The sequence below is a fragment of the Besnoitia besnoiti genome, chromosome III (assembly GCF_002563875.1).
Source record: "Besnoitia besnoiti strain Bb-Ger1 chromosome III, whole genome shotgun sequence".
Taxonomy (NCBI): domain Eukaryota; phylum Apicomplexa; class Conoidasida; order Eucoccidiorida; family Sarcocystidae; genus Besnoitia; species Besnoitia besnoiti.
The window spans coordinates 1930613-1943735 of record NC_042358.1 but is presented as its reverse complement, the minus strand read 5'-3'; the positions used below and the strand labels follow the sequence as shown (position 1 = coordinate 1943735).

Sequence of the window (13123 nt, the reverse complement as noted above, 5' to 3'; positions counted from 1 at the left end):
TTGACTGCAGGTGCTTTTCGTTGACGCCTCTCGCCCGCACAGCTGCCTCCGTGCCGCGCCGCCGCTGCGCTCCCGAAGGCCTCACCCCCACACTCTCCAGCCCACAGGGCCGTGTCCAGTCCGCGGCTCCCCGCGCCTCTCCTCGCCTCTCCTCGCCGCTCCTCCATGCACACTATGGGGCGCCTGAGAACCGCGTTCACGCGGGTGGGAGGACGGATGAAGACAGGCGTCGAGACGCAGGGCTTGCAGGACGATCGGAGCGTGGGCGCGGGCTCGGGCGCGCCCTACGCGAATAGGGGGAGTCAGCGGGACTCGCTCGCCGCCGCGGGCCTCGAGCCCGAGGCGGACGGGCCTGGGGGGCTGACGGTCCGACCGCCGAACGAGTTCGGGGGGCGCTCGGCCTTCATCTCTCTCGCCACAGGGGTCGTGATGGGCGAGGAGAACTGTCCCAGGCGTCGGATCGTCGCGGCGGACGCGACGCGGGCGGAAGAGGAGATCCCACGGGTCTACCCCTCGCGCGCGATGCGCGGCCTCGAGTCGGGCCTTTCGCTGCTGGCTGTCTCGCCCTCGCAGGCCGGCGAGAAGCGCGCCAACTTGAGCACCAAGTTCTCCACTCTGGAGAACCCCGTCGCGCGCCGCGACACAGCCGGCGAGCCCGTGGGACGCCTGGCCTCCAGGCCGCCGGGCGCGCAGAACGGAGACGCGGCGCTCCGCGTGCGGTCTTTTTCGCTCGACGAGGAGCCCGACCGCACGCTGTCCATAAAGATCCGCGGAGTCGACGAGGCCGAACTGCTCGGCGACGCGCCCGCGGCTCCAGGCCCCGCTGCGCCTGCCCCCCCCAGCCCCGACGCAGGCCGTGCCGCCAGTCTGGACGCGCCCGGCGCCAGAAAAGGCTGCCCAGCGGGCGGCGAGGGAAGGGACGAAGCCTGCACCGACGAGGGCGCCTCGCCGGGCTTCCACCGCGGCGTCGGCAAACTCGAGGCGCTCTACATCAAGCTCTGCAAACACCCTGTTTACAAGTTCTTCTCGGAAGGTACGTCTCTCAACCTACAGCGTGTGTGTGCGCGTGCGTCATTTCTGTAATGTATCCACGGACGTGTGTGCATGTGTATGTCTCTGCATGTGGTGTGTATGCGGGTGTGTATGCGTTGGCAGGTTGCGTGCGGTCTCTCTGTCTCTCTTCGTTTTCTGTTGTGGGTTGCAGCCGTCGCGCCCGCTGTGCTGCGCCCTTTTTTGTCGTTGCGTGTGCGTCGCTGTCTCTCTCGCCCGTGTCTCCGCTGTTTTTCGTGCGCGGCCCTTCGCTTCCGCGCCGGAAGTCTCCTCAGTATGTCTCTGTCCGCTGCCTCGACGCGAACGCGTCGTGGGTGTCCGCCCCCTTCTCTGCATGCCGGCTCGCGTGCGCCTGGGTGTGTGTCGCTTCAGAGGACCGCCGCTACTTCGACATGGCGGTGACTGGGATTCCGTGCTACTTCTCGTCGAAGAACCTGGAGCGCGCATACACTTTCTACAGTTGTCCAGCGCCCTCGAACTACCTGATCCTCTTCCACATCGGCTGGATGCTGACCATGCTGCTGATCTACATCGTGTGTGTGGCGACGCGCTCCCAAGCGGCGAGTAGCCGGCGCATGGCTCTCCCCTTTGTCGTCGCCTGGGTCATTTCGTCCTTCAGCGTCTTCGTGGTGTTTCTCTGGAAGCAGACCGGAGGCGCGGCGGCGGAACGCTTCAACCGCAGGGAAAAGGCTCTCATCAAAGCCGACGAAGTGGGCGCCGTCCCCATGTACGAAGCCTTCCACTGGCGCCCCTGCTTCACCGAGGATTTTGGTGCCGCCTCCATCGCCCTGGTGAGTCGAGAAGAGCCGGGTGCGGGCGCCTTCGCGCGCCAAGGGTTTTTGAAGGGGGATTACAGCCTCGCTTCCCAGTTGACGCCTGCGCGGCTGTGCGCGAGAGGGCGCGCCATCACGTCTGGCAAGGAACAACGATGTTAAGCTTCCCTACGAGTGATTTTGACTCAGCAGTGGCTCGGTATGGAGGATAGCGGTGCTGCGCTGTGCGGACAGTGTTTGGCGGTGGGGAAGCCGGGCTCGGTGAGGTCCGAAGTGCCGACAGCTAACGCAAAAAATGCAGGGCGCACTAGAGACGAGTCGGCGCAGGCATACGACGGATGGCGATACTTGTGCATGTGTGTGTGCTGGCTTTTTTGTGCGCCTTCAGACCCTGATCATACCGATGATTCTCTCGTCGACTGTGGCAGCCTGCATCGGCGCGAATCCCTCCATCATTCTCGACTATCCAGACGCACAAGCGCGCCTCGTGCCTGTGCTGCTGGACACGCAGTATGGTCTCGCAGGTTTCCTCGCGTCTCAGGCTTCGCTAGCGACCATCGTTCTCTTCACCGCCGTCGCAATCACGTCGTCGGGAATCAGGTACGATTCGCGCGTCACTGAAGAACAACGAACGCGCGATCCACTCTAACTGTACACCCGGCTGTCTATCTCACTGGTGATTTAGTGCCTGTTTTGCGGACACCTCTCTGTCGTTTGGGTTTAGGGTTTAGCGAGGATCTGCCGTGTGCGCTCGATATGTCGACGCATTGGCAGAGACGCACGCTCCGAGTGTATGCAGACTTCTCGATAGGCTGCAAACATGCGTACCACATTTGTGTGTGTATATTTTCATATGCGTTCCCAACTTGGAGGCGCAATTCCTATGCCTACGTGTACGCCGCTCCAAATTTTGCCGCATCTGACGGGGATGCATTGTTACTGTGGTTCGTTTGCGCTGTCTCGCCCTCCTTTCAGACTCCGGAAGATTTTGTACGTAGCCGCGGCCATCATGGTGTGCATCATGGTCTTCCTCATCTGCCTCGTCTGTGCGTATGAAGACCGCGCGCTGTAAGTTTGCGTGACGCTGAGGAGCTTCATCCTGAGTGTCGTCTGCGCTGCAACCGCTTCGGCCGCCGCATGCTAGTTGCGGGCGAAATCCCTGTTTGTCTTCAGCTGGGGAAAAACTTGCGAATGCGATGCGTAGTGCAGGCCTCTCTTAAACAGATATCACACCAGCTTGAGCATCGTTCGCTGGCGTGCTTGTCGTTCCGTCTGTCGTCGCTCCCGTTATCGGCTCGTCTAATCCACGTTGTGTATTATCTTCGCTTGCCACAGGTGCCTGTGCAGTGGGATCACGCCCCGCTTGTCGCACTTCTCGCGGCGGTGATTCTGCAAGCGCCCGACATGTGGACATGTGCCTGCGCTGCGCATGCTTCAGAATCGTTCCACCTATCTTTGTCACGTACTTCGTGATTCCCGCGTGCCTCTACTGTACCATGAGGCTGGAGCGCCTCCGCCGTTTCCTCTTCTTCCAGCGCGAGGTAGGGTCCCCGGTAATGCGCCAGGCGTTTCATTTGATGCGTCTTTCTGTCTGTTCGCCGGTGTGGCGTGTGAGGCCACGAATGGGTTCTGTGCATATCAAGTCGCGCAAGGCGACATGCGTTCATAATCGAGCAGAGTTTTGTCGGCGGCGCGTGTCATGACTCCCTGTGTAGTCTTAAGCGAGTCGGTGAATGCGTAAAGAGCTGATCCCCGTAGTGGACTCTAATTCACACGTATCAGCGCGTTTATTCATGCTGGAGTTCCCTCCCTTTGTCGCATCTCACCTAGAATTCGGCCGCCGCCACGTCTCAGCAGCCTCGCGTTTTCCATCCCCGCTGCCCTATCTCTTCGTTCGAGCTTATTTGCTTGATCAGCTGCTTCGCGAAGCAGTCTGAGGCCGTGTCTTGCTTCGGCATAGACATGCGAGTCTTTCTGTGGGCTGTGGTTTTCTGTTTGTTCCATATCTACCGCTGTTTCCGTGTGCTGCCGCATGTGTCTTGGTGCACCAGCGCGCGAGGTTCGGGCAAGACGTCGGCGCAGAGGCCACGGGCGCATCGGGCTCGGCGACGCTCGTTGAGGAGCTGATTCTGTTGATCAACGAGGTGAGTCCTTTTTCTTTATCGGAGGCTCCCTTTCCGGGGGGCGGCAACTCGCGTGACCGAGGCGCGTCGGTGAAGCCTTACAGGGAAGGTGAAGCGTCAGGCCTCGTCTGCGGCAGATGTTTGTAGCGCGACTTTGCTTGGCCCGCGAGAGTCTTTCTCCTGCACTCGACCGTGGCATGAACTGGACTGCGAGCAAGTCGCTGAGAAGCTCAGTTTAGGGTATCCCTAACCCTAAACCCTAGAGATGGAGTTGCGTGTGTGTGTTCCTGTTCAGGCAGGTTTAAAAATTCGTTGCGCTCGCAAGAAAATGAAATACAAAAAGTGCACGGACCTGGTGGAGTCTGAAGGGATGCTCATCAGGTGAGTCGCGTTTTTACTTGAGTTTTCTCGACGATTTTCCACCCGCCCGGGGTTGGGTGAGAAACGTGTGCATGTGGTTTGTGCTGTTCGTGTTGGCTTTTCGAAAAGCAAGGCTTTCGTATCACGCAAGTCGCTACACATTTCTTCCACGTTTGATGCGCGTTGTATACATTTGGCGCTGTTTTCACGGAGTCTGCTTGCGTCCCTGTCGCTCACTTTTCGCACTTCTGAACCAACAATTTATTTGAAAGAGAAGCTACATTATCCTGCGTAAAAGGCGGCTCATGACTTATGTTCTCCATGTGTCGGTCCCGGGCCTCCTGGTCTGTCGCTGCACGCGTGGGAGCAAGACGCCTTCATGTACGAGATATTGCAGCTGCGTGCACTTCATATATATATATATATATATATATATATATGCTTGTATGCATGACAGGTTGCTGTGAGGCTTTGATGGGGACTTGTAGGCACAACCGACTTGGGGGTTATTTTGGCCGATTTTTTCGATTTTCCTGTCATGCGCGCAGGTGTCTGATGATTCTGACGGCTGGCGACGATTTGTTTGCGCTCCGCCTGGATCGAGTAAGCGTTCTTTCCTAGAGCTCAGTGTGCTGTACCAAGCTTTGTTCGGCCGCCTCAATCAGGGGACGCTGTTCGTGGGACTCGCGTTCCAGGCTATTTTCGCTGCGCGTTGCCATCCCTTTTCACGCTGAGTCGGCTCATAAGGCTGTCCGAATGTATCCATCTGTATCTTGTTTGCAGCAGAATCTAATCTCGGCCTTCTCCATCGTCTGCCTGGTTGTTTCGAGGTCGTTTCACCGGTTCGCGGGTCGCTCCTCTGTCGCTGGCTTGTCCCTGTCCGCGCGTGCGTGCGTGCATACGCGTCCAGGCAAGAGTCTAGGGTTTAGAGTTCACCCGTTCGTTTCCCTTTCGTGCGTTGTGTTTCGTCAGGAGGGGAACGAGGATGAAGAGCTGCGCGAGAACCTAATGGATTTCATCGGCGCCCGCTGCGTGGGCGACGTTCCTGCCTCGCGGGGCCTCGTCAGCACTGGCCAGCTAACGCTCTCCGTCTCCGCAGTCTCCGAAGACGATGACGACCTCTTGGGCGAACTTGCCGGCAAGCCGTCAGGTGAGTGTGCGTGCGGACGGGCGCGCGTCTGTCGCGCGATTTGCTGTCGGTGCTGTGCCGCCGGATAACGCAGCTCAGCCGTGGCGTGCGCGGTTCAGAGCCACACTTTGGACTCCGAAAGCACCTGTTCAGTCCTCGTGACCAGCGCTTCTCTTCTCTCTCGCCTGCTCTGCTGCGGCGGCGTCCGCAGGCGGCTGCGTGAGGCCATGGTGTGGGCGCGCGAAGCCCCACCGACCGAACGCCGGGTAGTTTCTTGCGTCCGTGGCGTGCCGTTTCCGCTGCCAGTGGAGGTCTTCGTGTGTTTTCTGCGGTGCTGCAGACGCACAGGAAATGACGAGTTTCTACGCCGAGTGTCCTGAAGACTTGTGGGGGATTGTCGACCTGCGCGACTCGACCGAAACGCCTCCAGCGGGCGAGGGCCGCGACACGGCCTCCAAGAAAAAGTCCCATTCTAGAGAAGCTAACATCCTTTTCTCGCACTTCCCCAAGTTTCCGACGGCGCGCCTGGTGAGAACGGAAGCGAGGCTCCGTATAGGGTTTAGGGTCTAGGGTGGGTAGCTCTCCACGGACGGACAGGCTGTAGGGTCTAGGGTTTAGCGCTCAACATGCGAGGCACACTTTTTCGCGTCTGCTGGTGACGACTCTGCTCCATGGCAATGTAGCTGTGCGTCGGGAGGCCGATGAGGCCTCTCCTGGAGGCCTTGCGTGCAGCCCGATGCCGAGATATCAAAAGGCGCGTGGGCTCTTTCAAGTTGCCATTTGGCGTGCAGAGGGCTGGTTTCTCTGCGCGTGCGAAGTCGGCAAGACTGCCGAGGCGGTGGCCACGTGTTGCGTTAGGGTGTAGGGTTTAGGGTATCTCTCTGAGCTGGTGAAGGGGCATGGCTTCTCTGCATCTGTCGTAGGATTTATTGTCTTCTCTCTTTTCCTCCGTTCTTTCTTCGCCTCCTGCAGCACGTCATGCTTTCGAGTAAAGTCAGCATCGACTGGAATCTCAGCATGATTGAGGTACGCTTGATCGGTTCAGAGAATGAAAACCAGTCAGCCACGGAGACTTCTGTCAGATGCGCAGTGCAGACCCTGACGGGATGCCGGCAGAACAAATTCCGCCTGAGTCAAACCACGAGTTACTGATTTCTCTCTTCTACGCAATATTCATATATTTATATAGATATACAGACATGTAGATACAGAAGGATAGGCTAGGTTTGGATATTTGAATGTAGATTTATACATTTAGTATTCCTGTATCTAGGCTCGTGTCTGGTGGAGAAGTTCCGTGGCCTTCGCGCCAAGTCGGCATTAGAAAGCAAAGAACTTCGTTCTTTCTTTCGTTTGAAGGGGTGTCGAGCCTGTACCACGTTTGCCCGCCATCACTCTTTGTATGCAGTGTTGCTTTAGCGGAAACGCCTGACAAGCTCATCGTCGTTTATATCAGGAGGGGCACAATTGCTTTCTGTGTGAATTTTGTTTTTCGACGCAGGTTGATCAACAATGCAAGGGCTGGTGTCTCTACTGCGTTGGGAGTGACCTGCTGTTCTGCAAGGTTCAAGGATTTGAGTGTGACAGACGCACAATTCAAAACTTTATGTAAGCGGGGGACTGCAGTCGAGGTTTTGTTTTTCGTTCTGTGGAATCTGTATGTCTATATATGTAAGTCCTTGCGTCTAGAATGCTTGCGGCATGCTTCCCAGAAAACGTGTGACTTCGTACATTCTCCGTATCCGCAAGCTGTATTGTGTGTGTTGGCTTCTGCGTACGGTCTCCTCTTTTTTGCCCTCGGTCCGTCACGCCGGGTGTGGATACTCTACGGCTCTCTTTTTGGAGCTTTTCGTGTAATAATGATTCCGTCTTCCAGCTTCCAAACAAACACGATTACCGTGATGTTGAAATCCAGCAGTTTTAGCTGTCTTATGCAGGGTTTTTCTCTCGCGCTTGCGTCCGGGTCACGCTGCCATTTCGTTAGGTGCGTACGCCCCGCTGTCCGCTCTGTGGCGGTGTTCGGGGATCGTTTGGCTCATCTCGTTCTTTGTGCGTTTCTCCTCGCCGTGCAGGCAAGTCGCGCAGATGTGCTACCAACCGACGATTTACCACAATCACCTTCACGGCGCCCAGGTCGCGCACAACACTGTCTGGCTGGCGAGAAAGCTCGACCTCGCGTACAGGTGGGGCCCGAAGTCACAGGAAAACGTCTGAATTTTGCTCGCGAACCTGTTGGCAAGGACGTTGTCGCCTTCTTCGTTTCGAGACACCAAGGTCACCGTGCATGCGCAGAGGCGCGTGCAAAGGACGTTCATCTTCACGCGTCCCCTCCCTGTCTGTCTGCGTGGGTGCATGCCTGCGCAACGCCTCGTTCTTGGATTCTGCGTTTCTTCGCAGCCTCACAGCCCCCGACCTAGTCGCGCTGATCGTCGCGGCGCTGTGTCACGACATCGGTCACCAGGGCAGAAACAACGCCTACTACGTTGGAGCCCGGTCTCCCTTGGTAAGAGGATATATATATTTACACATTTACAGAAGCACTGCCTGGCGCGGTTCAGCGCCTTCCTAGGTCGCTTGTGTACGCTCAGATACAGTAAGTCGCACTACGGAAGTTTGTGTTTATATTTGTATACGAATCTGCCGGGTTTCCCGTGTAGGGCTGTCCTGCTTATGTCTCATAGGTGCCAGCATATACTCTTTGCAGCACATTTATTTAGGCCATGTAGGCGACTTCGGCATGAGCACATTTCCGAAACGGGCGTAAGGCAGCTCCCGTGTCCTGCATTTGCGGCTGCAAAACGTGTTTGTGGAAGATTTCAATTTCTTCTATTGTTCAGAGTATCATCTACAACGACCAAGCTGTTCTAGAGAACTTCCACGCGTGTTTGACGTTCAAGATTCTTGGAAGGTGAGCAGCAGCAGCGCGTTGCCGCAGCCCAGTGCCAACAGACTCGCAGGACGAGTTTTTTTCTTCTTTCCATGTCTCTGCTCGTCCTGCATTTGAGGAAGCACTGGCGTGTGTCTGTCGCTTCCCCGGTCTCGGTTGTATTCAGATCCTCGTATGGCTTTCTGTCTACGGTTACTCATGTATTTCAGATTTGTCTACACACTAATGCTATGATCAGGTTGATGTTGTTTGGTTATTGCTCGTTGCCTGCATGTATAAATGTAGGCAGCTTGTTCGTTAGTCATGATTCGTGGACGCCCAATGGTACTGCTTCCAGTCTTTCAGTGAGTGTGAGAAAATATTAATATCTACGTATAATCCCGCACTTATGCGCACTTTCCTCTCTGATGTTTCCCTTAGGCAGGAGTGCAATCTGTTTGGGAATCTGCCGCCCGAGGTGAGTTCGCTAGCGCAGAGTGTTTCTCTTCTTTTGCCGTCGCGCTTGCTATCAAATACATACGGGCGCAGTCTCGCTGTCCCTATCGATCTACTTGGTACCTGCGTATCTGCATCGTTAACTACGCTTTCCCTCAAGCACGAGTTTCCATAAATATATATATATATATACATGTGTATCTATTCTTGTGCGTGGAGACAGCCGTGTTGTAGTGCTGTGGCGCGCCCAGGTAGGTTCGGGTCTACGGGTCTGCGCACGGCCCCTGTGTGCTTGAGTGGCGCGTCTCGCAAGAAGTGCCGCGGGGTTCCGCGTGTTTTCAGGAGTATCAAGCTGTCCGCAATCGGATGATTGACTTGATTCTCGCGACCGACATGAAGATGCACTTTGAGACAATTTCCAAGTTCCGCCTTCGACGCAACTCGCCGGAGTTCTGCAGGAGAAACGAAGAGGATGTCTGGTACGCCAGGAGAAAGGGAAGGAGTCGGGCTGCACGCAGATTCCCTGCAGTTCAGTCCAGGGAACAGATGGCAGGCGTCCAATTCTTTTCGCTCTTTGTCACCGGGCGCCGCGCGTATCCTTAGACTTGAATCGCGGTTCGTGAGCGCTTTCTTTGTCTTCAGGATGATGCTGAGGATGTGCATCAAGGGTGGCGACGTGAGTCACGGAGTGCTTCCGTGGGAGAGTCACGTGAGTTGGTCGTACCGAGCGGCCTCAGAGTTCTACGAGCAGGGCGACCTCGAGCTCCGTCAAGGTACAGACTGATTCTGTCCTCAAGACTATCTCCCCTCCAGCATGGAAAGCAGTATCCCCGGCACTCCACGCTCCCGGCGGTAGCCATTTATACATAATATTTATTGACAGATCATACAGCGGAATCTGCACTTCCGTATGCAGGTATGCGGGTTTGATCGGAAAATCAAACCCAAAATCTTTGATCGCATGCGCTGACGTGTGTGTGTTTCGGGTCTCCAGCATCGACATAGTTCAATAGCTATGTACGTACGTGTTCTCGGAAACCCGGAACCCCACATACTTATTTACATTTGCATATATATGTATATATATTTGTCCAGTGGGGTCAACCTCCTCATCTTTTTCCCGCACACGTGTGGAGGCGAGAGATGCGTATACGGGGCTCAGAAAACTCGGGATACGGAGTCGCCGCAGCATCGCTTGTCAGATTTGCCGAATGTTCTCTTTTGTTTCTTCGCCAGGCCGGACCATTACGCCGATGTTCGATCGGAAGAAGCATGCAGATTTTCCCAAGGGTCAAGAGGGCTTCTTGAAGTTCATTGTGATTCCGCTTTACGAAGAGATCGCAGCAGTTGACGCGTCTAATGAGCTGCAGTAAGTCTCGGCTGCACTTCCATCCTCCGGTGTGCGTGGCAGACGCGAGTTTCGAGGCTCGCTTTCATTCCTCTTTGCGTCTTTTGCCTGGTCCAGCGGACGCATCATACGCGCGTCCCTGCCTGGTCCGCAGATCGTTAGCGGCTCCCTGCGTCTCGCAGCGCGTCTAGCCTGAGAGCCTGTTCACTTTTATCGGATGATGCGCCGCGGTGCCACTGCCGTGTCTGGTTTCGTGCATAAAAGCTCGCCTCAGAGCGAGTCGTCCAGCGCCTTCGGCGACTTGAGTTCGGCTCATCCATGGGCTCGCGCGTGCGGTTTGTGTGCGTGACTCAGAGGCCGGGTTCTACAGAATGCATTTGCGAACACGGAGCGGTGGCGCCAGCTGCAGACTTCGCCGGAGGAGTTTGAGGAGATCGATGCGAAGCAGCAGGCGGTGCTGTCGGTCCTGAAAGACCGGCTGGAGTGGAGACTGCAGAAGAATTTTGCACCGACACAGAGCATCTTGCGCGCGGCCTCGCACTTGAGCAGACCGGGCTCGAGCGGAAACGGTCTCCACTTCTTGCCAGTCGGGGCGGACGGAGCTGGCGGCGACGGCAAACACAGTCACCACCAGCGCGGATCGAACGCGGCCCCCGGGGCAGGGACAGCTGCGCCGGCGGCGAGCAGCGACGTGCCGGCAGCCGGAAAGGCAGCGGGCGAGGGCGACGACGGCGACGCCTCGCCCGTCGCTCAACACAAACGCGACGGCAGCGTCTTCAGCGTCGCGGTCTCTGCGGTGAAAGGCACTGTGCATGCAGTCGCGAACAAGGCGGTAGACGTGGTCACGCCGGGCTCCGGGAGCGCGCAGAAACGCGCTGAAAAGGAGCTGGCGGCGGCGGCGCCTACCCCCCGCGCGGAAGACGTGCCTGTGATGGTGCCCGCGCCGGCAGAAGGCAGGTTCGCGGCGGCAGCGCCGCAAGAGACGGCGCCAGCCGGTCAAGAGACGAACCCCGAGCAAGGACCAAGTGGCGTGTCGCACGACAGTGGCTCCAAAACGCTGGACTTCGAGTCCAGAGTATCGTAACGCTCGTGTAAAACCGCATATAAACGATACATATATATATATATATATATAAACCAGGAGACGTAAAGGAAAGGAAAAAGTTTTCCATATGCGAATGCATGCAAGGTCGGTGGCGAGCGTGCGCCGCGAGACGAGGGAGGGATGCCGCGGACTCAGCGCAGGGGGAGCAGCCTGCGCGCTTGTCGGACACAAACCTCTGTAGCTCGCGCGCATGCGGAAGCGCATGGCGGAGTTTTACATGTGTATACGTAGGGCGTACAAGGCACGCGTCTTCGGCATGTGTATGTATAGTTTTTCCGGCTGGTAGCATGTGCCGTCAGGATCCCTTGGACTCGCGACACGATCTCACTCTCTCAGTCGTTGTGTTAATTCTGTGTCTGTCTGTTTGAAGACCTTCGCGCATGCGTGCACTTTGACGCGGTTTCCGTCTGTTGCTGTTTTGTGTTTCGCGCGGTCAGTAGGGCGGCTAGCTTTTTCTTTCGTTTTCTTCTGCCTGTCCCAGTGCGTCTCGTTCCCAGCGTGACAGGCGAAGCGGTGTGCGCACGCGTAGGGTGTCTCCGTATGGGTCTCCGCTCTGGTGCGAATGCTACTTGTGTTCTTGGCGCGATTGGGGGATGCATCTGTCTTTTCCGCTTTCGCTTTGTCTATGGGTTCGCGGCGTCTGTTTTGTGTTTTAGAGATGCGGACAGGCGGAGGGAACGAGGAGAGATTTTTTTGTGTGCAGCTATCCAGTGACAATGCGAGTCGTGGGCAGTTACATTTTTCCGTTTTCGGCGGCCCGTTCGCGTTTCTTGGGAGTTCCGAGCTTCTTTTCTTCCCGCGTTCTTGCTTGGGTGCTCGCACCCTCTTTGTCCTCGTCTGTGCAAAGCACCGACGCGGCGGTGGCGAACGCTAGTGACGGACCGTGGGGAGCAGGCGGAGCGAAGCGACCACCCGGCTGGCAACAGCAGGTCGAGCAAATGTTCAGAAAGAGTAGTGAAGGTGATCGTGCGAGTGTTTCAGGAAGTTCAGGCAGCAGCATGGAGAGTCCGCCGTGCGTGACTCCCACGGAATCCGCGAGGACAAGGAACAAAAGGGAAGAAACCGAAAGCGACGAGTGGAGCAGGGTGAGCGATGAACACAGGTTTTTGTATGGCGTAGGCCGATTCACCTGGCATTTGCTGCTTTGCGTGGCGTGTGTTGTGTCTCGCGAACACGCGTCGGTGCGCCGTCAGAGACACCCGCAGCAGCAGACGGGGGGGAGTGCGTGTGCTTGGAGCGTTTTTCTCGCGTCGCTCTGCCTCGCTCTGTTGCACCCGTCGTTGCATCTCTGCCAGGCCTCTCTGCTCTCGCCCTGCTCAACGAGGGGTGGCCTCGGCGGCGGCGGGTCTCCCCCGCCACCATATAGTGCCCATACGAAGGACCGTACCTCTGCTTGTCCGTGATCCGGCAGTAATAGTTTCGACATGCAAACGTTTTCCGTCAAGGAACACGAGGGTTTAGTTGGGGATACGTTCAAAATAGGAATTAGCTTGACAAGGAAGTCGCCTCGGGGGTTCACCACGTTTCCTCACACATCCTCCCTCAGAAACGATCGCCCGCAAATCCATCGCCGGCGACTGCGCCTGGATGTCCGCGAGCGTCAGCCGCGTCTCCCGCTGTCAACGCCTTCAACACTTGCATACACAGGATGCCCGCTGAAACGAAACGCGCTGAGGATTTTCCTGACTTCCGACAATGACCCATGGACACGAACGGTTCAGGGCGGGCACCATCCCGAGCCACACCGAAACGCTTCTGGCGACAGACATTGCCTCACACATCAACGTATAGGGCATCCGCGCCCATATCGGACTTTATATATAGATATATTTATATGTAGAATAAAAGCCTGAATCCGACTGTTACCAGAAAACAAACATAACAGGCAGAGACCGTTCAGGGGGGGACCATCC

The 13123-nt window shown here is 56.7% G+C and overlaps 1 protein-coding gene across 1 annotated transcript; it reads left to right on the top strand.

The window, feature by feature from the left end:
• Positions 1-174: 174 nt before the first annotated feature.
• On the top strand, positions 175-11189 carry BESB_045860 (3'5'-cyclic nucleotide phosphodiesterase domain-containing protein; the record flags this gene model as incomplete). The annotated part of the gene is made up of 20 exons (XM_029363037.1): positions 175-1033; positions 1423-1841; positions 2212-2423; positions 2799-2891; positions 3262-3364; positions 3875-3967; positions 4242-4327; positions 4855-4909; positions 5279-5456; positions 5776-5963; positions 6408-6461; positions 6937-7043; positions 7508-7618; positions 7833-7938; positions 8273-8343; positions 8743-8779; positions 9100-9236; positions 9400-9530; positions 9994-10126; positions 10460-11189. The coding sequence occupies 20 exons, from the start codon at positions 175-177 to the stop codon at positions 11187-11189; spliced, it is 3903 nt and encodes a 1300-aa protein (XP_029220403.1).
• Positions 11190-13123: the final 1934 nt, after the last annotated feature.